General features: G+C 37.0%; 1 protein-coding gene across 3 annotated transcripts in view; it reads left to right on the top strand.

Moving 5' to 3' along the window:
- Positions 1–10308: 10308 nt before the first annotated feature.
- Positions 10309–23663, top strand: part of GRM1 (glutamate metabotropic receptor 1) — a gene marked incomplete at both ends in the record, with an annotated part of 416726 nt that continues 403371 nt past the window's right edge. For 2 of the 3 annotated variants that reach the window (XM_080807036.1, XM_080807037.1), the window contains one exon: positions 11322–12021. In XM_080807036.1, coding sequence (XP_080663162.1) covers positions 11322–12021 — 700 coding nt within the window. Of the gene's footprint in view, positions 10380–11005; positions 12022–23663 lie in introns of those variants that run through there. The other variant, XM_080807035.1, reaches the window with a different exon arrangement.

Here is a 23663-nt window from a genome sequence, read left to right as displayed (position 1 = left end):
ACATGGAAGACATAAAGCTGGATGTCAATTTTCAGACAGATGAGTAGGGGTGGAGGGCAGGAGAGTGGGTCTCATCATTCCAATCTCTATTTCCCTTCTGCTCTCCTCTGTAAAATGAGGGAGGAGGGGCAGTTAACTAGCTATGTAGAATAAGTGAGGTGGTCTGAGGCTCTTTCTGCGTCTTAAATTTTAACCAGTTCTCTTATTTTTTAGCCTCACCCTTATTTCTACTTGTAGAGGTAGCTGGTGCCTCCAATTTCTAGATATGGGTTCTGTGGTATAACTGCAAATTGCCTATGGATTTTCTTACTGCCAGTTTAAAATTTAACTTGCTTGAATCTTTTCAGTCAGTTGCTTTTTAAGCTTACTTCCCTACCCCTCTCCACCACATTTTCTCATTTCCTATTTTCATTACCTTATAGATTTATGACTTAAAAATCTTCTTATTGTCATTTTAATGAGGTTTATTGAGGGAACAAAAGTAAATAAATGTGCTCAATTTACCTTCTTTTCCAGATCTAAAGAATATAGTTTTAAAAATTTTTACTTCTTTATTTGAGAGGGAGAGAGAGAGAGAGAGAGAGAGAATGCAAGTGGGGAAGGGAAAGGTATAAGCAGACTCCCCACCAAGTGCAGAGCCCAGTGCAGGGTTGAATCTCACCACCTTGAGATCATGGCATGAGCTGAAATCAAGAGTCAGATGTTCAACTGACTAAACCATCCAGGTGCCCCTAAAGAATATTTTTAATTAAATAATTTTCTCTTATCAGTACGTAGGAAAGAAGTTGGTTTCGGTATAACATATTTGCAGAACTCTCTTATTAATTCTAAAAATGTGTCTGTAAATTCCCTTGGGTTATTCTATATCTAATTAACTATTATATCACTTCAAGTCTGTTTTCTACTCTTAGCAACTTGACCAAATTGCTCTTGTTAGGGCTACCAGTTTCCTCCACGTTGCTAAATTCAGGGGGGTACTTTTCTGTTCTAATCATAATTTGTGTGTTTTAGCAGCAGCCTGCTCAAATTACCCATTCCTCCTTGAGGGCCTCTTCTTAGCTTCTTTAGCATCTTCTCCTCCCAGTTTTTCTTACACTTCTCTGGATGCTCGTCCCCTCTTATTGGCTTTCCTCCTTCAGCCACTTGGAATTTCTTAGAGCTTATACCTGAGCTCTTTTCTCCTCCTTTGTTATCATCACCATCACTACCAAAAAGTATTGCTATTATCATTATTATTATATAATTAGCTTTCATAACTCCCATATCTTTTTTAGAAACCAGATTTTTATGCCATGGGCTTGAAAAATCAAGACTCTACAAATTTCCTGATTGTTTAAGCAATTGACAAATTCACGGACACATCATGACTTACAGGGTAGGAAAAATGAGATTTAAGGAGGAAAATAGTTGGTATGGTTTGCTGGGGCCAGCTACCAGAATCAGTATGATAGTCCCAACTGTATTAATGATACAGCACACAGTGTATTGTAAATGCTTCCATGGTGAACTGGATTGACTGGTTTGGCTGTGTGAAGAATTTATATATTAGTATAAGTTCGATATATCTGAATGGTTTAAATGAGTTTATTCAAGTATCCGGAAATAACTTTATTCTTAAACCTACAAAGGAACTCTTTTCATGAAAATTCTGAGCTTTAGTGAATTATTCATACCCAAAGAATATACCTGTTTCAAACAGATGTGCAGTTATGCACATAATCTAGCTATAAGACCTTTGTTATATACATCTGTATCTCTATATCTGCCACCTCTTTCCCAACTATAGTTTGAATTCTCATTTTCTTACTTATGTATTTTGAGGAACAGAGGTTTTTAATTTTGGTGAAGTCTAATTTCTCAATTTTTAAAATTTATGGTCGCTGCATTTTGTTTCTAAGATATCTTTTCATTCCTCAAATGTACAAAGATATTCTTCTCGAATTTCTTCTAAAAACCTTATAGTCCAGCAGCTTTTATACTATTCTTCTTGCTTCTCACATTGTTGAAGTTCATAATTTCAATTTTATCAGGGTCATTTTTCTGAATCTTAAGTATAATGATGTGGTTTATCTTTCTTCCACTAATTTCAGCCTCATTAGGCCTATTTGCTACCACATCACCAAATTCTTTAACATGGCTTATGAAGTACTTCATCATGTCTTTCTTTATCAAAGGAACACCTTACCTCTACCCCCATCCTCTATTACTTTGCATTAGCATTGCCAAACTATTTATGGTTCCCCCAAACACCACACTCTTCTTTGTTTCTGGACTATTGCTGTTTCTCTGCCTGGATTATCTTTTTGCCTATTAATTCCTCTCTTCACCTAGGTAACTCCAGTTGTCTCTCAATTTTATTTTATTTTATTTTTTTTTAAAATATTTTATTAATTTATTTGTCAGGGGGAGAGAGAGAGAGCACACACAAGCAGGGAGTGGCAGGCAGAGGGACAGGCAGGCTCCCCAAAGAGCAAGGAGCCTGATGCAATGTGGGGCTGGATCCTAGGACCCTGGATCGTCACCTGAGCCAAAGACAGACATTTAACCACTTAACCACTTAACCGACTGAGCCACCAGGCATCCCTCTCAATCTTTATTTTAATATTCCTTTCCCTGGGAGCCTCTCCTGATCTTTGAATACTGGTGCCCTTCTCACATGGTCCCATAGTGCTTTACTTTAGGATTTCCACACTATTCTCCCCCCGGCCCCCACTATTCTGTACTGGTTATTTACCAGCTGTGTTTCTCACTGCAGGTTCCTGGAAGGCCAGAGATGTATCTTGTTTTTCTGTTGTGTCTGTAGTATTCAAAAGAGTTCTCATTACATAAAAGGAGTAATGGAATATCATAGATGGTAGATGAGGCAAGTGCAGATAGCAGCTATAACCTAATAAACTTGGTTCCTTGAACCCACCATCATTTATAGAAGATATTTGGTAACCCTTTAATTTGCTTTCCATCCTAGTGTAGCATTTTAATACATTAACACATATTTATTGCAGAAATTTTAGGAAAGAATACAGAAAAAATAAAATAATCTATTATGCTACATTCTGTAGCTAATAACTTAATATTTTAATGTAATTTCCTTCCAGTCTTTCTTAGTTGTATATGTCTCTTGCATGCTATTTAAAAATAAAATTTAAATCTAATAATGTATAGTTTTAAATTTTAATCACTATTTCCTAAATAATGACCAATAAATCCATACACAATATGTGACCAAAAATAATGATGATTACAAAATATAGGCTCATATTTTTATATCCAAATGATTGTTACTCCCTTCGGAAAGCCAGTGATTTTGCAGTTGTTTAAAAATTTTTGGCCCCACTCTTCAGAATTGTTTTTAGGACCAAAGAAATATAATTTCCTCAGAATCACACTTCATTTTTTATCAAAACTTATCTATTTATTCAACAAATAGTTGCTGAGGTATAGCAGCTCTTTAAGGTTCCAGAGAGTCAATTGTGAGAAGACATAGTTCTCTCTCTTCATGGAATTTGTTTACTTTTTACTATTTAAGAATTTTGGTACCACTTGTCCATGTCCAGAAAATTAAATCCACACTCAAAGGATTATTATTTGTTACAATAAATGATATTAAAATAATACATTACTATTTATTAGATATCTTTCATCACTGTTTCAAAAATATTTTTATTCATCATTATATAGTTGGAATAAATCACTATTTTGAAAGTGATAACAACAATTGTGAATGAAGCTAGGTAAAATACAAGTCTAAGACAATTAGTAATATTCTTTTACAGTGTTCTCTCACATGAAAGTGCCAAAGAAGCACTTTTTTTCATTATTTCCTTCAGAACTGGAAGCTTTCATGGATAAGTTGAATTTTTTTTTTAAATTTTTAAAAAATATTTTTTATTTATTTGACAGACAGAGATCACAAGTAGGCGGAGAGGCAGGCAGAGAGAGAGGGGGAAGCAGGCTCTCCGCTGAGCAGAGAGCCCGATGTGGGTCTCGATCCCAGGACCCTGAGACCATGACCTGAGCCGAAGGCAGAGGCCTAACCCACTGAGCTACCCAGGCGCCCCGAATAAGTTGAATTTGAAACAAGTTTTTGAAGAAGGACTAATATATGGAAAAGAAATGAAAGGTTTTTATTTATTTATTTTTTATTTTTATTTTTAAAAATTTATTTATTTGACAGACAGAGATCACAAGTAAGGAGAGAGGCAGGCAGAGAGAGAGAAAGGGAAGCAGGCTCCCTGCTGAGCAGAGAGCCCCATGTGGGGCTGGATCCCAGGACCCTGAGATCATGACCTGAGCTGAAGGCAGAGGCTTTAACCCACTGAGCCACCCAAGTGCCCCAGGGTTGTTTTTTTTTTGTTTTTTGTTTTTTGTTTTTTTTTGATGGAGTGAGAGGTATAAGCTTAGGTATAAAAAAATGCAAGGCTTATTCAATTAGAAAAATATAAGTAGGAGAATGGGATAGAATTTAATCAGTAGCTTTCAATTAAGAGTCACATCAGAGTTACCTAGGAAACTTTAAAAAAACATGCCTTCACTGTTCTGTTAACTCCTCTGGCCCGTTTGAGACAGCTTTTTCTGGTCACCTGCTCACCTCTAACTTTGCCCACTTTAGGTAGGGGAAGGGGTGGATACAAATAGTTACCATGTTTTGCTTGAATGAACCCCCTCCTCAATCAGTGGACTTTGGTTGCCAAGTCGAGGAGTTTAGACATTATTCCATTAGTAATTATAATATATTATAGGTTTTGAACCGTGCAGTTCAAAGGAGAAGGGCTGTGTTTTAGGTAGAACAATATTTTGGTGGTGTGCTAGAGGGATAAAAACCACATTGTAGATTTTCTGTTCTGTGAGGCAAGAATACAATATATTGCTTTTTAAACAGGAATAATAATTTAATTTCTTGTATAGGTGAAACTATAGTAATAAAAGCCTTTTCTAATGAGGGCTTTTATTGGATATGAAAATTTAGATACTTTTCCTTCTTAATTGTTCAGAAGTTGACTGTGAGACTGTGCAAGTAGGTTACTGCTGTTATTAGAACTGTTATAAAAGATGGCTATTTTAAGCAAATAGAACAATCACCTGTAATGCTTATGCCCTCAACTGATGAAAGGCCCAAAGGAAAGGAATTCAAATTCATTTTCTTTATCACTTAAGCATTTTCTGAGAAGAAAGCATCAGTTTAAAGCCTAAGCAAAAATGTAAATAAGTAACACTTAGTCCATGTAGTTGGTTTTTATGAACTAATGAATTTGGAATAAATGTAGTATGATATGGCAGTATCCCTGATTTGTTCACTAAGCTTAGGCAAGGAACAGATTCTTGGTGCCTCAGTTTTCCCTTCTATAGGACTAAGATAATATGCCTGTTTTACACATCTCTTCTGATGGTTCTGAAAATCTTTTCCAATGGTTATTTTCAAATCACTAGCCACAACATTAGATAAAGGTGATTTCCATTTATGCGTTATCTTCTTTTTACCCTTACGAAGTTTTTAAGTTTCCATTTGTTATTGATACAAATGCAGTACAATAATGAAAATTGTTTCTTCACATTTGGAACAAATACTTCAAGTGAAACAAGGTTGTACTATAAATATGTTTCATATTATTTAATACCAATTAGGTTAGTTACTTGCACCTGACAAATAGTTGCAAAGTGATTACTCTTCTAACATTATAAGAATAACTTAGAAATATCCGTGAACTACCTTGCTTTGATATTTTTGAAGAAAGGATTAAAAAAAATGATATTTTTAGTGTCCAGGGAGAGTGTATCCATTCATTTACTCAACAAAATTTTAGCCCCTATTATGAACCAGACATTATTTTAGACAATAGGATATAGCACAGTATAAAGCAGATAATAATTGTACCACTTATTGTGTTTTCAGAACAATTGTGTTTTCCTTATTCTCTTCAATTGCATTTTAATACTTTAAAAATAAATGCTTGGAAACTTGCAATGGATCAATATGTGGCAAAATGCATGTTTTCTAGTCTATCTGCATGAGTCCACAGGGCCATTGATGATTTCTATTTGTTCATGAAACTGATGCTTTTGGTCCTATGTCTGCATATATAGTTATAGCCTAATTAATCAGGACAATAAAACAATTGAATGTATATTAAATTTGACTTATTTTAGTTCTTTTAAAATACTTTATTTACTTTGTTAATCACATTTTATAACAATATTTTGAGTTTCTAAAACAAAGAGGCTTTATTTTATGATTTTTATTGCCTTTGCTTCAGAGCACAAAGTTCTATGAAGATATGGCAATTTCCCTCTTGACTTAAGCAATGTACAAACAAAATTGGATAAAGAAACTGAAAAATCTCACTGAGGCTTGAGTTATCTTGTGAACCCACGAATTAAATGTAAGAATATAAGAAATGTCACACTAGATTAAATTAAGTGTCCATGGAATAAGTTATTTTATGGAAAAGCATGGTATTAGCTCTCCACAACATTGATCTACTTGAACCTAATTATATTTCCTTAGTAATACATTGTATTTCAATTTTCCACAAATCAATTTTCTACAAAGACCTTCTTTGATCCCATTTCTATTTTCAGTTGGTACTGCCTCTTCAGTTATGAGTCTCTTACCTCTTGTGTATTTTTCACCTCCATATTCCAATGACTGAGTAAACTACTTTTCAAAACACCCACTGAGTACACTATAATTTGGAGTATGTGATTAACTTATTTATCTCTTTCTTTTCTTTTCTTTTCTTTTCTTTTCTTTTCTTTTCTTTTAAGTGAAATGTGTGACAATCATGGCAGAAGGGATAGAATGGGAGAAATGGACTTCCTTTTTTTTTTTTTAAAGGAAATATTCTTTTTTTAAAAGATTTTATTTATTTATTTAGCAGACAGAGATGGCAAGTAGGCAGAGAGGCAGGCAGGCGGCGGTGGGGGTGGGAGGGAAGCAGGTTCCCTGATGAGCAGAGAGCCCGAAGCGGGGCTCGATCCCAGGACCCTGGGATCATGACCTGAGCTGAAGGCAGAGGCTTAACCCATTGAGCCACCCAGGTGCCCCTTTATCTTTTTCTTTCAAAAAAAAATCTTATTCTTGCTCACTTTGAAGTCCTTTATGATTGGAGAGCAATGAAAATTATGCCCACATTCCTAAGGAGAGTGAACACAATTTTGTTTATGGATAATGTTTTATTACCATATAAGAACAATGAGAATTTTGTTGCCTTTAGTGTTACAGCAGCACATTAAATCATTGTCTGGAGATAGTATGTTGGGTGTTGTTTTGATCAGTCTTCATTGCATTTTGTATGAAATAGATTTACCAACCCAAAATACTCATAACACTTTCTACCCTGCTACAAATCACATACTGAATGTAATATTCTACACTACTAGGACAGAATAAATATTCATACTGACAGCATTTCTGGACTCATGTACCTTTAACATTCTTTGAACTCTTATAGATTAGCATATATGCCTATATTAGTGTATTCATCTATATTTCTTAATTCATATGTAATTTATCCTCTTAGTAATTTTCTTTACTCCTACTAATAGAACCTAACCTTAGATGTCTGTCCATGTATGACATCCTCCCTGCCTTTGTAAAGTCTTAATTTTCAGAAAGAGAAAGCAAATTTGGCTAATCTTGTCTTCTTCTTTCTCAATGCCTTCTTCTTGCCTTATTTTTGTCCTTGTGCTTTCTAATGTTGGTCTTAAAAAATTAATAAATTTAATTGACAACGTCAAATCAAGACATTTGAAGCTAAAAATTTTCCTAACACCTGTACTATTTAATTTATACACATATATAAACCTTCTATGTTAAAATCCCCAAGTTCTTCCTCTTTAAAATGATTTGTTTCAGCCAGTGTAAATGTATAGTTTTTACTTGGACTGTATTGAGAGCAAATAAGTCTGAATATTAATTATTCCCTCAGTAGCAGATTCTTTTCCAAACTATGTCAATGTAATATATTAAAAATACTCAGCTTTGAGGAGTACATATTGAAGCTAAATGTGGACTTCAGAGACATTTCTTTCTCTAATACTGTAAAACATATTTAATGTTCTATATATGCACAGAAATCTTTGTACATTCACTGTATCTATGAAATATTCCAGGGAAATCATATTTAGATTTATTTTACTAGAATAGCATTATCTAAAATGGAACTTAAATGGCTATTAGAGGAAATGAGATAATATGATGCACTGTGAACACCTTCGGTTTGCTCTTCTTAGAGCAGACGTCTTCCTAAGGGTACAGGCAGAGAATCATTTTACCCTATATGTGAAGAGAGAAACTGACTTCTTCCTATCTTCCTTGAGTAAACATATTATTACTTCCAGAACTGAGAACTTTTAGGTCTAAATGCTATTATCTGGTTCATTGCATTATTTGTGGAAAAAGAAAAAAAAATCCTATCCTCTTTATGTTGTCCAATTAAAGTCCAGAAAAATCTGACACTTGGGGAAAAAAGCAGAACCAGAAGGGAAAGAGGATCTGTTCTTGATAGGAGGTATTGTTTCCTTTCTTAAGTTTCATTGAACACACTAAAAGAGTATTTAAAATTGCACATGTGATTTGGCCCTTCCAGCTGGTGTGGCTCCAGTCCACAGAATAATGATGACATGAGAAAGGTGATTATAAAGGGACCCACATAAGCTGATCTCTCTTCTCTGCAGATGACACAAATAGAAAGCTTTGAGCAAGAGTGGAAAGGCACACTGCCACTTGCCTTTCCCCTCTGAAGAAGCTGGGACACATTCTGCTCAGCCAACATGTTCCCAGAGGAATGTGATTTAACTTCCACTTTTCACACAGTAAGAAGCAACACTGGAGACCTGTCGGGAGGGTGATAGCAGCCTGGGAGGAATTTGGATAAGTGTTTTTCACTCCAGTGTTTTCATGTGACTTGACTCTCATCTCAATTTAGTTACATCTTGACCTGGAAAATGCAGCCAATGTTTGCCTTTCTTCATTTGGCTTACCTTGATTCATGATATGCATATCCCTCCTTTCCCCACTCCCACCCTATTCAACCTTTCCCCTGAAACCTACTAATAGACTTTCTCTAGATGTCTACACATGCATTAACTCTGTTTCCCTCAGTATAGGCTTTACTTCCAGGGAGAGAAAATGTATTTCTCCTTGAAATATATGCAAAGAATATTCACCTAAAGCAGCCTAAGAGGTTCCCTACTCCTTCTGCCAGATCTGACTATTCGTATATCTGGCAGCTTCCTTAAGGACCCTCTAGTAGTAGAAAACTTAATACTTCTCACTTCTCCCTAAGCTTTCCCCCCCTCCCTCCTCCAACAAACGACTGATTTTTATGCATGAGATAATAGACAAGCCTTGGGTGACCTGTTTTTTTTCCCCCTCCCCCTCCCTCTTTTTTCCTTGCGGTAAAATAGTGCTGAAGAAAGAGGGCACTAGTGTACAGCCCAGATCGCATCCTTGCACCGTCTGGATTAGAGCTGAGTCGTCTGCGAACCGAGCGTGGCCCGAGCGGTGTTCTGGCCCGAGGACCATAGCGCTGTCTACCCGGACTCAGGTACGTCTCAAGTCCAATTCTCCAAGCAGACCCAGGTGAGCAGACACCTCCGGGCGGTGAAACCCACCCACAGTGGCAGACACGGTCCCAATCTATGGGATTTCCTCCTGGTCCTAGGGGCATCTCCGCTTATTTCTTTTAGTCCAGCATCCCTGTGAAGCGTCGGGACCCGTGGATGCCTGGGTTGTCTTCCTCCTTTTGCCTGGCTCACCTCCCGTGCTCTTGCTCCCCGCCCGTTCCCCTAGCTCCTTTCTCCTCCGACTCTCACCTTGAGAAAGGGAGCTGGGGAGGAACGAGAGGGAGCCAACTTCAGCCCCACAGGCGGCTGAGATTTGGCGCCTCTGCCCCCGAAGCGGACGGGTTTGAATATACCTGCCGAAACACTGGCTCCAAGAAGAGAGTGAGAATGGCGGGGATGGGGTGAGGGGGAGTCAAGGGGAGGTGTGTGTGTGTGTGTGTGTGTGTGTGTGTATGCGTGTGTGTGTGTGTGTGTGTGTGTGTGTAAAGAACGCTGGGAGGAGGGTTGAAAGCGAAGTCGGGGGTTGGGAGGGGATCAAAGAATTGCAACTCGTTGGTCAAGGCGTCCCCTCCAGGCGCTGCGGGGAAATGTTTCTGCAGCAGGTCTGAGCACTGTCCAGGGTTCTGAAGGCGGCGGAGCTTGAGCTACGACTGCAAGAGCTCTTCAGAAGCTCCCCTTCCTTCCCTTTGTAGAAATGTGCAAAGCCAAAGGTCCCGATTTAGGCGGGTGCAGGGGCCCCCTCCACCCCCTCCCTCCACCCTCCATCTCGGGAGACAAGTTACCTTACCTGCACCCTTTCTCCCTGAACATCTACAGTAAGCCTGACTTCTTGGGTGTGTGGGGGTTTTGGGGGTGTGGGGGTGTGGGAGACATACCAAACTCCGACATGCCGAGACTTTACCAGGCGTTGCCTTAGTAACTAATATGGATTTCCTCAACCTGGCAAATTATATTTACTACTCGGGTTGTATGTTGAGGTCTCTTCAACCCCTCGAAGTTAAAGTAAAAGTACATTCCTTTTTTGCGTTCATCTTGAAGTAATCCTTCCACCTTCATAATGAGTTTCCAGATTTCTTCTGGGAAAAGTTGATCTTTCCAAATCCGGAAAGTTCTTTTGGGTTAAAAGATTTAGCTCCGCCTCCCCTTTATTCCCTTCCCCGTCAAGTCTGAAGTGTAATGGTATTTGGCGACCTGGAAAAGGCTTGAAGCTGAAGGAGGAGGAGGGTCGGTGGGGTTTTGGGCCTCCAGGGACGGATGAGGGCACTGCGGATAGGACGCACCACCTTCTGCCTTGGCCATAGCTGCCTGAGTCCAGCCGATACCATGAGGTGCTGGAATGAAATGGACCGGACAACTATTAACATCACTGACCCGGAGTTTTGAAACAGGTCCTGTGATAACGGAGCTTTGATTTTCTTCCTTTTTTGTCCGCAGCGTCTAGCCTGGGGCTTGCCACCGCGACGTCCATTGTACTCTTGAGCAGTTTACTTTGATGCGCCGGTGAAGAAGGGAGCTCGAATTCCCCTAGAAACGCCTCCAGGACAAGGAGGTGGTCCTGGAGGACCAGGAAGAGGAGGAGGGGAAGGAGGCGGGGGCGCCGGCTGCGGCGAAAGTGTTGGACCAGCGGTGTTGGCAAGCAGGACGGAGCTGGGGGAGGCAGGCGTCGGGCATCTGTCTACGTTGGGAGCCCGCAGAACCGGCTGGCAGGACGAGCGTGGGAAAGCCGCTGGCCGGCTGTGGACCGCGTCCTCAGCACAATGGTCCGGCTCCTCTTAGTTTTTTTCCCAGCGATCTTTTTGGAGATGTCCCTTCTTCCCAGGGGACCCAGCAGGAAAGTGTTGCTGGCGGGAGCCTCGTCTCAGCGCTCGGTGGCCAGAATGGACGGAGATGTCATCATTGGAGCCCTCTTTTCAGTCCACCACCAGCCGCCGGCGGAGAAAGTGCCCGAGAGGAAGTGTGGAGAGATCAGGGAGCAGTATGGCATCCAGAGAGTGGAGGCCATGTTCCATACATTGGATAAGATTAACGCGGACCCGGTCCTCCTGCCCAATATCACTCTAGGCAGTGAGATCCGGGACTCCTGCTGGCACTCTTCCGTGGCTCTGGAGCAGAGCATTGAGTTCATCAGGGACTCTTTGATTTCCATTCGAGATGAAAAGGATGGGCTCAACCGGTGCCTGCCTGATGGCCAGTCCCTCCCCTTAGGCAGGACTAAAAAGCCTATCGCGGGGGTGATCGGGCCAGGCTCCAGCTCCGTAGCCATTCAAGTGCAAAACCTGCTCCAGCTCTTCGACATCCCCCAGATTGCATATTCTGCCACGAGCATCGACCTGAGTGACAAAACTTTGTACAAATACTTCCTGAGGGTTGTCCCTTCTGACACTTTGCAAGCAAGGGCAATGCTTGATATAGTCAAACGTTACAATTGGACCTATGTCTCTGCAGTCCACACAGAAGGTAGGCATTGTATTTGGGAAAGAAAGGTACAGAGAAAGCGAGTACATTGCATGATGTGCGATCGTGATCATAGTATTGTCCCTGTTTTTTAACAGCACTGTGGGGAACAGATTTTTACCCTTGTCAGTACACGCCCACCAAGGCATTGCCTTTTATCCTCATTCTGTAATTATAGTGTGGGAAAACTGTGTGTCCCATGGTGTTCTGGGGATAGTAGGAGCCTATCAGATACAAACTCTCCATGAACAGTTTCCAACTGTAGTTTTTGGACTTAGATGTTTGTCTTCACATTCTAAGTTTGTGTTTGAAAGTCTTGTTTGCCCAAGGTGGTATACTACTCTTAAGTGACTGGCTATGATTTTCCAAGCTTAGTTGACTAATCAAATATGAGCAATTAAGAAAACAAACAAACAAATACCCAAACCCAAAACAAAACAAAAAACTTGCTGTCCCTTAAATTGGGCTTGAAAGCTTGATCTTATCTTGAATAGTTGAAGGTTCTTCTTTGTCTTAGTGTGTCCCTCCTTTCATGTCCAAAGTTTACCTGTGAATGTTGGATTAATGCAGTCATCTGTCTCCCTCAGTAAATCAGAAACTTACTTCAAATTCTGGAGTGTCTTAGATACAATGGAGAAGTAAATAATTTAAATCATTTATTTATTTTCTTTCTATTACATATGTTAAAATTGTCCAGATGCCCTCACTCCTCCCATAAATGTTCTTGTTTTTGAGAGGTAGTACTGATGACTTCTTGGGTTTGAGTTTTGGTTTCTAATTTTTTTCTTCTTACCCAATGACTTTGCTCATTAGAATTTAGTTAGATCAGTTACTAATAAAAGGATAGTAGCTATTAAAATGGCTTTTTAAAATGAAATAGATTTACTTGAGGTTAAAACTTTGATTTTTATAGACTCTTACTTACATGAATTCTCAAAGCATTTCTTATAAAGATTTCCTTTATTCTCCTCCTCTTAGCCTACAGATTTGGGGATAAAATGAGACTTTGAGTCATCTATTCTTAACTCACTGATTATGTTTATAAAGAAACTGATTAAACATTAATGCCTAGGACAATTCACATATATATGCTGGCATATGGAAGAGAATCTTGAGGATATTGCTGCATTCATATTTCTTCATATCAAATTACTAAAAGGAAGGCCAGGAAAGAAAGGCATGACTTCATATTCCTTTAAGAGTTTCACAATATTCAGTTACTGGTGTGAATCTGATTTTAGAAATTAAGAAGCATTCTTACTGAATTGGTTATATGGTGATTGTTAATGAATACCAGTGCTTTAATTTATAAAGGGAGCAGACTTTTCAAGACAAACAAAAAAAATGTAGAGTTATACATTATAATTTTGGAGAATGCTTTTGGGGAAAAAAACTTTCTGCTGCAATATTGTGACTTCTAACAACTGACTCACATTTCTGAATCTTGATTTTTAATAGAGAATTGCATACCTCTTTTTCAACAAAATCTCATACAACTTTTTAAAGACACAATTTTAATTTCAAATGTTCATCTCTCACACATTAATGTCTAATGTTAATTTCCTATATTTTAATGTTTAACATAGTTTCCTCTAGTGTTTAGGTGGAACAACTTGAAAGTACAAATTAAAGATGTCTTAATTATCAGCATTAGATCTCTCTTAAAGGAAATGGCAAAATCGAGATGACATGTGACTACTTAAATATTAAATTATTCTCCCTCTGTTGAGCTAGGTCATGGTTTATAGAGATAAGAAGTATAAATTCCTTCTTCAAGCAGTAATACTTCATCACTTTTACACACTAGTTTTATTTTCCATATTTTAATATAATACCATTTTATTTTGGGGAAGAGAAGAATAGAGAAAAGACAATCTTCAATTTGTTTTCCAGTTGTATCACTTTGCTAAAAAAATTGCTAATAGTGGGTTTCTTTCTGACAAACAGAATTATGTTTTTGGAAAATTAATTGGACTATTTTGCCAATTTTTTTCAGGAAGGGCTCATATTAAAATTTCACCCTTATATTAATTCGGATTACTTTGTTTTCTTTCTATGTTCTGAATGATGTGTGTGGCAGAGATTATGTCTCCGTACTGTTATAGTAGTTGATTCCAGACTACAATGTGTTCATAGAACAGCATCAGAGCTAACTTTTTTGTCTATTACCAAGAGTTTATGCCATTCACCTTGCCTATATTATATGATCTTATATCTTCTAAAGGAGAATTTGCTTCTTATTAGACATAATATCTGTGGAAACTAAATTGATTTTATTTTCATTTATCTGCAAAGAAAGATAACAGTCTCTTTTGTATAAGTTCTAGCTGAAAATTCATTTTTCCTGAGGTTCTGCCCTCCTGCTTCTCAGGGACCCATGGTGTACTGGCCTGCAGGCATTTACTTGCATCATTTAGTAATTTTCCTGCCTTCAGACTGATGGGGTCACCTACTGGTGACAGTTCCTTGTCAAAAAGCAGCTAAGACCACATATCAGTGTCATCTCTGCCATCTGGGCACCACTCAGGAAGGAGGCCAGTTTGGATATTAGCAATTTGGAACTTACAAATTCTGGAACTTCCAGTGACCTTCACCTCTCCTTTCCAAATTAGCCATCTCTAGTTAATTTATCATCATATATTTTTTAAAATTAGAAGTTAGGCTAGTACCGTTAACATCAAACGTACTAAGTGACTAGGCTAACATGTCTTCATTTTCATGGTTAATTTTGATGGATTTTACAATCATAGTTGGGGCATCCTATTATTTGAATGCCCCAATTGTTTTTATATCTCTTTATTATTTTATTTTATTTTGAAGTTAAGCTTCGAGATATTTTCTGTTTGTTTGTTTGTTTGTTTTTTAAACCAGCTAGAATTCAGTTGTTATATTCTTTTACAAGCTTTTCAATCTTCTACCACATCATCTGTGCCACACTTATCCTTTGGGCCATAACAACTGTCAGCTTACCTGACATAAAACAGAATTGGTATACATGTAGTTACCTGCAGTAGGTGCTCCAGAAAATTTCCAGGATTGGTTCTTGAGGAGAATATTGAGGTAGAATCTGTTGAAGGATAGGCACTGAAGCAATGGAGACTTATTCACAAATAAAAATTGAGTGCATTTTGGAGGAAGCTACTCACCTGGAGTATGTGTCTTTAAATATGCTAAGCATAAAATACAAAAATAGCCTACTTCTGTGAAGACTATCTTGGCCAGGGACACTGTATTTCATCCTTGTGATGAAATGCAGATTCCCCATCAATTCTTCCCCAAGAATCAAATTTATCATTTCAAAAAGTTATAGAAAGCAATACTTTAAAATAATTCTAGTTGACTACATTAAAAACATTGAACAAGTCCAATAAAGAATATTCCTTGAGTTTGTAGCTTCAGAAAGGTTTTGTTTTGTTTTTTTTTCTTGATTGGATACATTTGCATCTCTTTTAAGCCATTCTCTATCAGTATTTTGTCGTATAGTGTCAGATGAATATTGTTACGACAAAGGGTTTAATTATCGTCCTATACAGTGCCCTTCACTCTATGTGGTGCTTTTTTGTTTGCAGTTACATTTTCATTGTGGTGCACCTTTTTTTAATGCTTGCTTACATTTTATATGAAATTGGCCTTGTTGGGGGATTCTTTTCAAAAATCTCATCTTTTTCTTTTTAGAAGCCTTTTTCTTTTTGATATAAAACTTACTTTACAAGCCCAATGGCATCAGAGGAAAACCCTCCAAAGTCAGTGAACTATCACTTTAGCTAATGAAGGTAGATATAAGAATTTTATTTCTACTAAATACCATATTTTCTACCTACACACCAGCAACTTTCTTTATATCTTTCTTATCTTGATTCCAACCTATTTCACAATAAGTTACCTTAATAAATTGCTCTATCTTATCACAAAATATGGAATGAAATTCCATATTTCAAAGGTTATTTAGGTCAACCAGTTAAAGAAGATTAAAACACCACTATCTTTATCATACTAGTTTCTATATGCTCTGAGTTTCCTATTTGTGATTAGGATTTCTAACCAGAGTGGGAGAATATAGGATTTAAAGTGAGAAGCAGAATTTCACCTATTAGCTTTCTATATAATGACCTGATTCCCTGAAATATCCACTAATTCTCCATCAACCACTGGGAGTCATCCAAAACAATTTAAATTCCTCTTCCATGTGATATTTGTCATCAATAAATCCTCTCTCCTTTATGTTATACCACACCAGTTCTCTTACTCATTTATTCTAGTTTTTAATTCCCTCATCATCACAGATAACTCAAGCAGACCTTAGAAAAGTTATTATCCAGAAGTTTTTTAAAACATATTTACTGCTGCTGGGCCATATAGCCTTCTCTTGATGCTTGGACAATTATTAATATTGATATTTTTTCCCTAAGAGTAGGACATTTTAATTTCTTTTTAAATATAAAATTATTAGCTTAAATCTGCCTTGTCAATAAGTTCTGGGATTTGATTATTTAATTCATCTCTGCATCACTTTAAGACCAGGTTTGTGTCCTCAGGATTTAATTATATACATTGAAACTAAGTAAGAGAGGGTCCTATTGTCCATCACCAGCAAACTACTTCCTGGCTAACTCTGGTGGTCACTTGGCCTTTATAAATTTCCTTGACAGTATGTTTTTCCACTATATACTGTACCAGTTTATAGATAAATAAATCAATATAAGTAATTTTAAATGAAAAGCCATTATATATTCAACTCTAATTGAAGATTTACTATACCAAAAAGTGCATATTAAAAATTTGAAGACTTGGTTGCAGTTACTAAGTACTTTACACTGTAAAGGCGGTACAGTTTGAACGCATGTAAAACATAAAAGATAAGTATAGATATTTAGAAACATGAATTTATATATGTTTAGGAAACCCTGAAAGAAAATATTGGTAAGTTTAATTAGCTAGAAAAAATCTGGAGAAAATAATATTGATTAATATGTGGTTTTTTTTTTTTAATATAACATTTGTAAAAGTTAGAAGCAGTAGTAAGAATGAGGGGTAAAGTAGGTGGGTTAGCTTCACTGGAGTGGAGAGTATGGTCCAAGAACTGAGAATAAAAATAACAACTCAAATGTGCATTCTTATATTCTGTGACTCTGTGACTGTTTATTGATATGAAGGAAAAAAGTGGAGAATCTTGAAGCATATGCCAAAGAGTTTTGGTTTCAAGAAAGATATGCCCAAGTAGAGTTTGATGTGATTCAAAGATATTAAGTGAATTTTACTGAAATATATAGGGGAGATCTATTAAAGGAAACGGGGGAAACTAACCATGAAAATGTTAGTTATTGCGGAATTCTTTTTTTTTTTTTTTTTGGTAAATATTTAATTTATTTATTTGACAGGAGAGAGACAGTGAGAGAGGGAATACAAGCATGGGGCGTGGGGAGGGAGAAGCAGACTCCCCACAGAGAAGGGAGATTGATGTGGGCTCTATCCCAGGACCCTGGGACCATGACCCAAGCCGAAGGCAGACGCCGAAGGACTGAGTCACCCAGGCACCCCTGAATATTGTGGAATTTTGTGTATTAGGATGTTGAAAGTTTGGGAACAATAAAAGGTAATCCTTTGTTAGGGACAAGGAAGAGTCTGAACTATCTTTAGTTTTGCAATCCTGGAGTACCAGGAGAATTTTAATGTAATTTATAGGCATGCCATGACTATGTTTCAAAACCATGATTCTTTAGGTTTAAACAGCATGGACTAAGATTTAATATATTTAATTCAATGTGCACTTTGGCTAAGGTCACATACATTATTAGCAAACATGGGTGTGTATGCAAAAGAAAAGCCAGGGATGGTTATGAGGTATTGTATTTGTGATTAAAAAAAAAAAAAATCACATCCAAATAAAACCTTGTTCATCCAGAGCCTTGATTCTCCAGCTGACTTACCTGGGAACTTGAGAGTTGGTTTCTTTAAACTCCAACTTTTTACATTTTAAAAATTGAATTATAGTTGATATAAAATATTATGTTAGTTTCAGGTGCGCAACATAGTTATTTGATGTTTTCATACATTATGAAGTGATGACCTCCATATGTCTAGTATCCTATACTATACATTTTAAACATTTTACAAGATGATCTTTGCAAACTATACTATACAGGTTTCTGATATTTTTTAAAGTGTGCTAGGTTTAATAGATACTTTCCTTAAATATACAAAGTAGTCATTATGATTACCAATTGTTACATGTGTTAAGATACAGTGGTAATCTTGAAACCTGTTGAAAAACATAAAGCCATTTATTCCTACTGAAAATGGCCCCAGATTGCCATACTTTTGAGTTTCTATATATGCTATTTTTTTCCTATATTAACCAGACTCATTAGGCCATTTTGTGAGTTTTTTGATCAGTAGTTAGTAAACAGCTACTATGTGCAAAGGATTAAGGTGAAATACAAAGATAAAAGAAAGACATCTTCATTATTTTGAGAAAAATTGAACTCTTCTTGATTCTTCTGCCATGCCATCAATCACCCTATGACTTCATTATCTTTGGACCAAATTTTTCAAGTACCTGGGCTGCAGAGGGTAGATGATGATGGCAACCCCTATTTTATGTTTCTATCATGTGGCTTGGCAGTTGCCATTCCTGTTCAGGCAGTAAAATTTTTCTCCTAGTGCTCTACGGTGTTAATATATAATGACTGTTTTATGGATTTTTAAATAACTTTCCAGGCAGTGGCTAGAGTGTTATCATCATGAAAAAATTTGTCAGAAGCTATATTTTTAGCATGCTCCATAGTAAGACCAGAGAGGGCTGGAAAACCACAGTGGAGGACAGGATACTTTAGTGAGCACATACAACCCCTGAAAAAACAACTCACAAGTCATGCATTCTGATATTAGGTTGGAAACAACATCTCAGTAGATTTTCAGAGAAGCTATGGTTGAAAACCAGAATTAGGCTGAGATATAAAGCGAAAATGATGTGGTTGTCTTATCCATCAAAGAAGCATCATTGAAGTTTCAATATAGAAATATTTATGCGTTCAAATTTTATTTTTATTTATTCATTCATTCATTCATTCATTCATTATTTATTTATTTATTCTATTTATTTTTCATGTCTAGCTGCTCTCTATGAATGTCCCTATACATTTAAGATCTGAATTTACACAATGGAATACTATGCAACCATCAAAGGAAATGAAATCTTGCCATTTGCAACAATGTGGATGGAACTAGAGGGTATCATCCTGAGCAAAATAAGTCAATCAGGGAAAGACAATTATCACATGATCTCCCTGATATGAGGCAGAGTGGGGGTTTGGGGGTAGGGAAGGAAAAAATGAAACAAGATGGGATCGGGAGGGAGACAAACCATAAGAGACTCTTAATCTCACAAAACAAACTGAGGGTTGCTGGGGGAAATGGGGTATGGAGAGGGTAGTTGTGTTATGGACGTTGGGGAGGGTATATGATATGGAGAGTGCTATGAAGTGTGTAAGCCTGATGATTCACAGACCTGTACCCCTGGGCAAATAATACATTATATGTTAATAAAAATATTTAAAAAAAATCTGAATTTACAGGAAAAATTATAATTTTAACATCCTTCAATCTCATGGGAAGTTTTGCTTTCTTAGACTTGTGGTATTGTGGTATCAAATATAGTGTTAATGTTTTTATGAAGAGAATTTATTGGCTTAAGTAGAAATTCTCATTTATCAATTTTAGAATTATCTATTTTGGTCACTTAATGGATAAGAAATTGAAAATTCAAGGTGGTTATCTAAATGATTCTGACAAAACCTTAAATTGGCAACTGGAGTACAAAAAGATTTTGGGGAGAAATTCTTTGGTTAAAAGTAAACTTATTTTTGCATTCTAATGAAGACATGACCATTTATGCATTGGCAAACACATTGTGTCTATTATATGTCAGACACTGGTGTTGATTCTAAGAATACATAAATCATAAATTGAAGGAATTATAACTATTATTATTGCCATTCCTATTATTATTATTATCAAGGGTCCCATAGTCTCTCAGAAGAGACATACATGTGTAGGTAGTTACAGACTCAGGGGCTAAAAAAGTTAATCATTTGGGAAAAAAATGCACAGATGACTATTGGAAACACCATATGTTCATTTCATTTTATTTGTAAAATGGGAATGATAATCACTGCTATATTACTTACCTCATAACACTGTTTCAGAGAATAAGTAGATGGTCTATACAACTAACTTTCACTGCTTTTGTTAAACTGCCATGAAAGAAACAGATTCTTAAGACATTAGCTCTTCTTAGCTGATGAATATTGAGCAAATATGTGAAATCAGTTAATCAGATATACATTTTTTATTCAAAACCTGGTAACATAAGACAAAAATGAAATTCATGGTTAAAAGTGTAGCATGTGCTATAGATTTTAAGAATCTTTCTTTCTTGAGAAAACAAAGGTCCAGGAAAATAACATGACTTACCCAAGACCATAATATTTGTCAGAAGCAAAGCCAGAACTAATTCAACTTTGTGTTACTTAAAAAAAATTTTTTTTATTAACATATAATGTATTATTTGCCCCAGGGGTACAGGACTGTGAATCATCAGGCATACACATTTCACAGCACTCACCATAGCACATACCCTCCCCAATGTCCATAACCCAGACATCTTATCCCTACCCCCCCGCCCCCCCACCCCCCCAGTCTCCAGCAACCCTCACTTTGTTTCCTGAGATTAAGAGTCTTTTATGGTTTGTCTTCCTCCCGGTCCTACCTTGTTTCATTTTTTCCCTCCCTACCCTCCACGACCCCCCTGCCCTGCCTCTCAAATTCCTCATATCAGGGTGATAATGTGATAATGGTCTTTCTCTGATTGACTTATTTCACTCAGCATAATACCCTCTAGTTCCATCCACATTGTTGCAAATGGCAAGATTTTGTTTCCTTTGATGGCTGCCTAGTATTCCATTGTATATGTATCCTACATCTTCTGTATCTATTCATTTGTTGATGGACATCCAGGTTCTTTCCATAGTTTGGCTATTGTGGACCTTGCTTCTATAAACATTCGGGTGCACATACCCCTTTGGATCACTACATTTGTATCTTTAGGGTAAATATGAGTAGTGTGATTGCTGGATCATAGGGTAGCTCTATTTTCAACTTTTTGAGGAACATCCATGCTGTTTTCCAAAGTGGCTGCACCAATTTGCATTCCCACCAACAGTGTAGGAGGGTTCCCCTTTCTCCACATCTTTTCCAACATCTGTTGTTCCCTGACTTGTTAATTTTAGCCATTCTGACCGGTGTGAGGTGGTATCTCACTGTGATTTTGATTTGCATATTTCTGATGCCAATTGATGTAGAGTACTTTTTCATGTGTCTGTTGGCCATTTGGATGTCTTCTTTGCCAAAATGTCTGTTCATGTCTTCTGCTGACTTCTTGATTGGATTATTTGTTCTTTGGGTGTTGAGTTTGATAAGTTCCTTGTAGATTTTGGATACTAGCTCTTTATTTGATATGTCATTTGTGAATATCTTCTCCCATTCTGTCAGTTGTCTTTTGTTTTTTTTGACTGTTTCCTTTGCTGTGCAAAAGCTTTTGCTCTTGATGAAGTCCCAATAATTCATTTTTGCCCTTGCTTCCCTTTCCTTTGGAGATGTTTCTAAGGAGAAGTTGCTGCAGCTGAGGTTGAAAAGGTTGCTGTCTGTGTTCTCCTCAAGGATTTTGATGGATTCCTGTTTCACATTTAGGTCTTTCATCCATTTTGAGTCTATTTTTGTGTGTGGTATAAGGAAATGATCCAGTTTCATTCTTCTGCATGTGGCTGTCCAATTTTTCCCAACACCATTTTTTGAAGAGACTGTCTTTATTCCATTGCACATTCTTTCCTGCTTTGTTGAAGATTACTTGACCATAGAGTTGAGGGTCTATTTCTGGGCTCTCCATTCTGTTCCACTGATCTCTGTGTCTGTTTTTGTGCCAGTACCATACTGTCTTGATGATTAAAACTTTGTATAGAGCTTGAAGTCTGGAATTGTGATGCTACCAACTTTGATTTTCTTTTTCAACATTCCTCTGGCTATTTGGGGTCTTTTCTGTTTCCACAAAAATTTTAGGATTATTTGTTCCATTTCTTCGAAAAAATTGATGGTATTTTGATAGAGATTGTGTTAAATGTGTAGATTGCTTTAGGTAGCATGCACATTTTCACAATATTTGTTCTTCCAATCCATGAGCATGGAACATTTTTCCCTTTCTTTTTGTCTTCCTCAATTTCTTTCATGAGTACTTTATAGTTTTCTGAGTATAGATACTTTTCCTCTTTGGTTAGGTTTATTCCTAGGTATCTTATGCTTTTGGATGCAATTGTAAATGGGATTGACTCCTTAATTTCTCTTTCTTTTGTCTTGCTGTCGGTGTATAGAAATGCAACTGATTTCTGTGCATTGATTTATATCCTGACACTTTACTGAATTCCTGTACAAGTTCTAGCAGATTTGGAGTGGAGTCTTTTGGGTTTTCCACATAAAGTATCATATCATCTGCAAAGAGTGAGACTTCGACTTCTTCTTTGCTGATTTGTATGCCTTTAATTTCTTTCTTTCTTCTTTTTTTTTTCTGATTGCTGAAGCTAGGACTTCTAGTACTATGTTGAATAACAGTGATGATAGTGGACATCCCTGCCGTGTTCCTGACCTTAGCAGAAAAGCTTTCAGTTTTTCCCCATTGAGAATGATATTTGATGTGGCTTTTTCATTGATGGCTTTGATGATATTGAGGTATGCACCCTCTATGCCTACACTGTGAAGAGTTTTGATCAAGAAAGGATGTGTATTTTGTCAAATGCTTTTTTCAGCATTTACTGAGAGTATCATATGGTTCTTGTTCTTTCTTTTATTAATGCATTTGTGAATATTGAACCAACCTTGTAGCCCAGTAATAAATCCCACTTAGTTGTGGTGAATAATCTTTTTAATGTACTGTTGGATCCTGTTGGCTAGTATTTTGGTGAGAATTTTTGCATCATGTTCATCAAGGATATTAGTCTATAATTCTCCTTTTTGATGGGGTCTTTGTCTGGTTTTGGGATCAAGGTAATACTGGCCTCATAAAATGAGTTTGGAAGTTTTCCTTCCATTTCTATTTTTTGGAACAGTTTCAGGAGAATTGGTATTAATTCTTTTTAAATGTTTGGTAGAATTCCCCTGGGAAGCCATCTGGCCCTGAGCTCTTGTTTTTTGTGAGATTTTTGGTGACTGCTTCAATCTCCTTACTGGTTATGGGTCTGTTCAGGTTTTCTATTTCTTCCTGGTTCAGTTGTGGTAGTTTGTATGTCTCTAGGAATGCATCCATTTCTTCCATATTGTCAAATTTGCTGGTGTATAGTTGCTCATAATATGTTCTTATAATTGTTTGTACTTCTTTGGTGTTGGTTGTGATCTCTCCTCTTTCATTTATGATTTTATTAATGTGGGTCCTTTCTCCTTTCTTTTTCATAAGTCTGGCCAGGGGTTTACAGATCTTATTAATTCTTTCAAGGAACCAGCTCCTAGTTTCGTTGATTTGTTCTACTGTTCTTTTGGTTTCTATTTCATTGATTTCTACTCTGATCTTTATCATTTCTCTTCTTCTGGGTTTAGGTTTTCTT

This window comes from Martes martes (assembly GCF_963455335.1).
Source record: "Martes martes genome assembly, chromosome: 6".
Classification (NCBI taxonomy): domain Eukaryota; kingdom Metazoa; phylum Chordata; class Mammalia; order Carnivora; family Mustelidae; genus Martes; species Martes martes.
The sequence above is the reverse complement of the archived record's forward strand: the minus strand, read 5'-3'. Positions and strand labels throughout refer to the sequence as shown.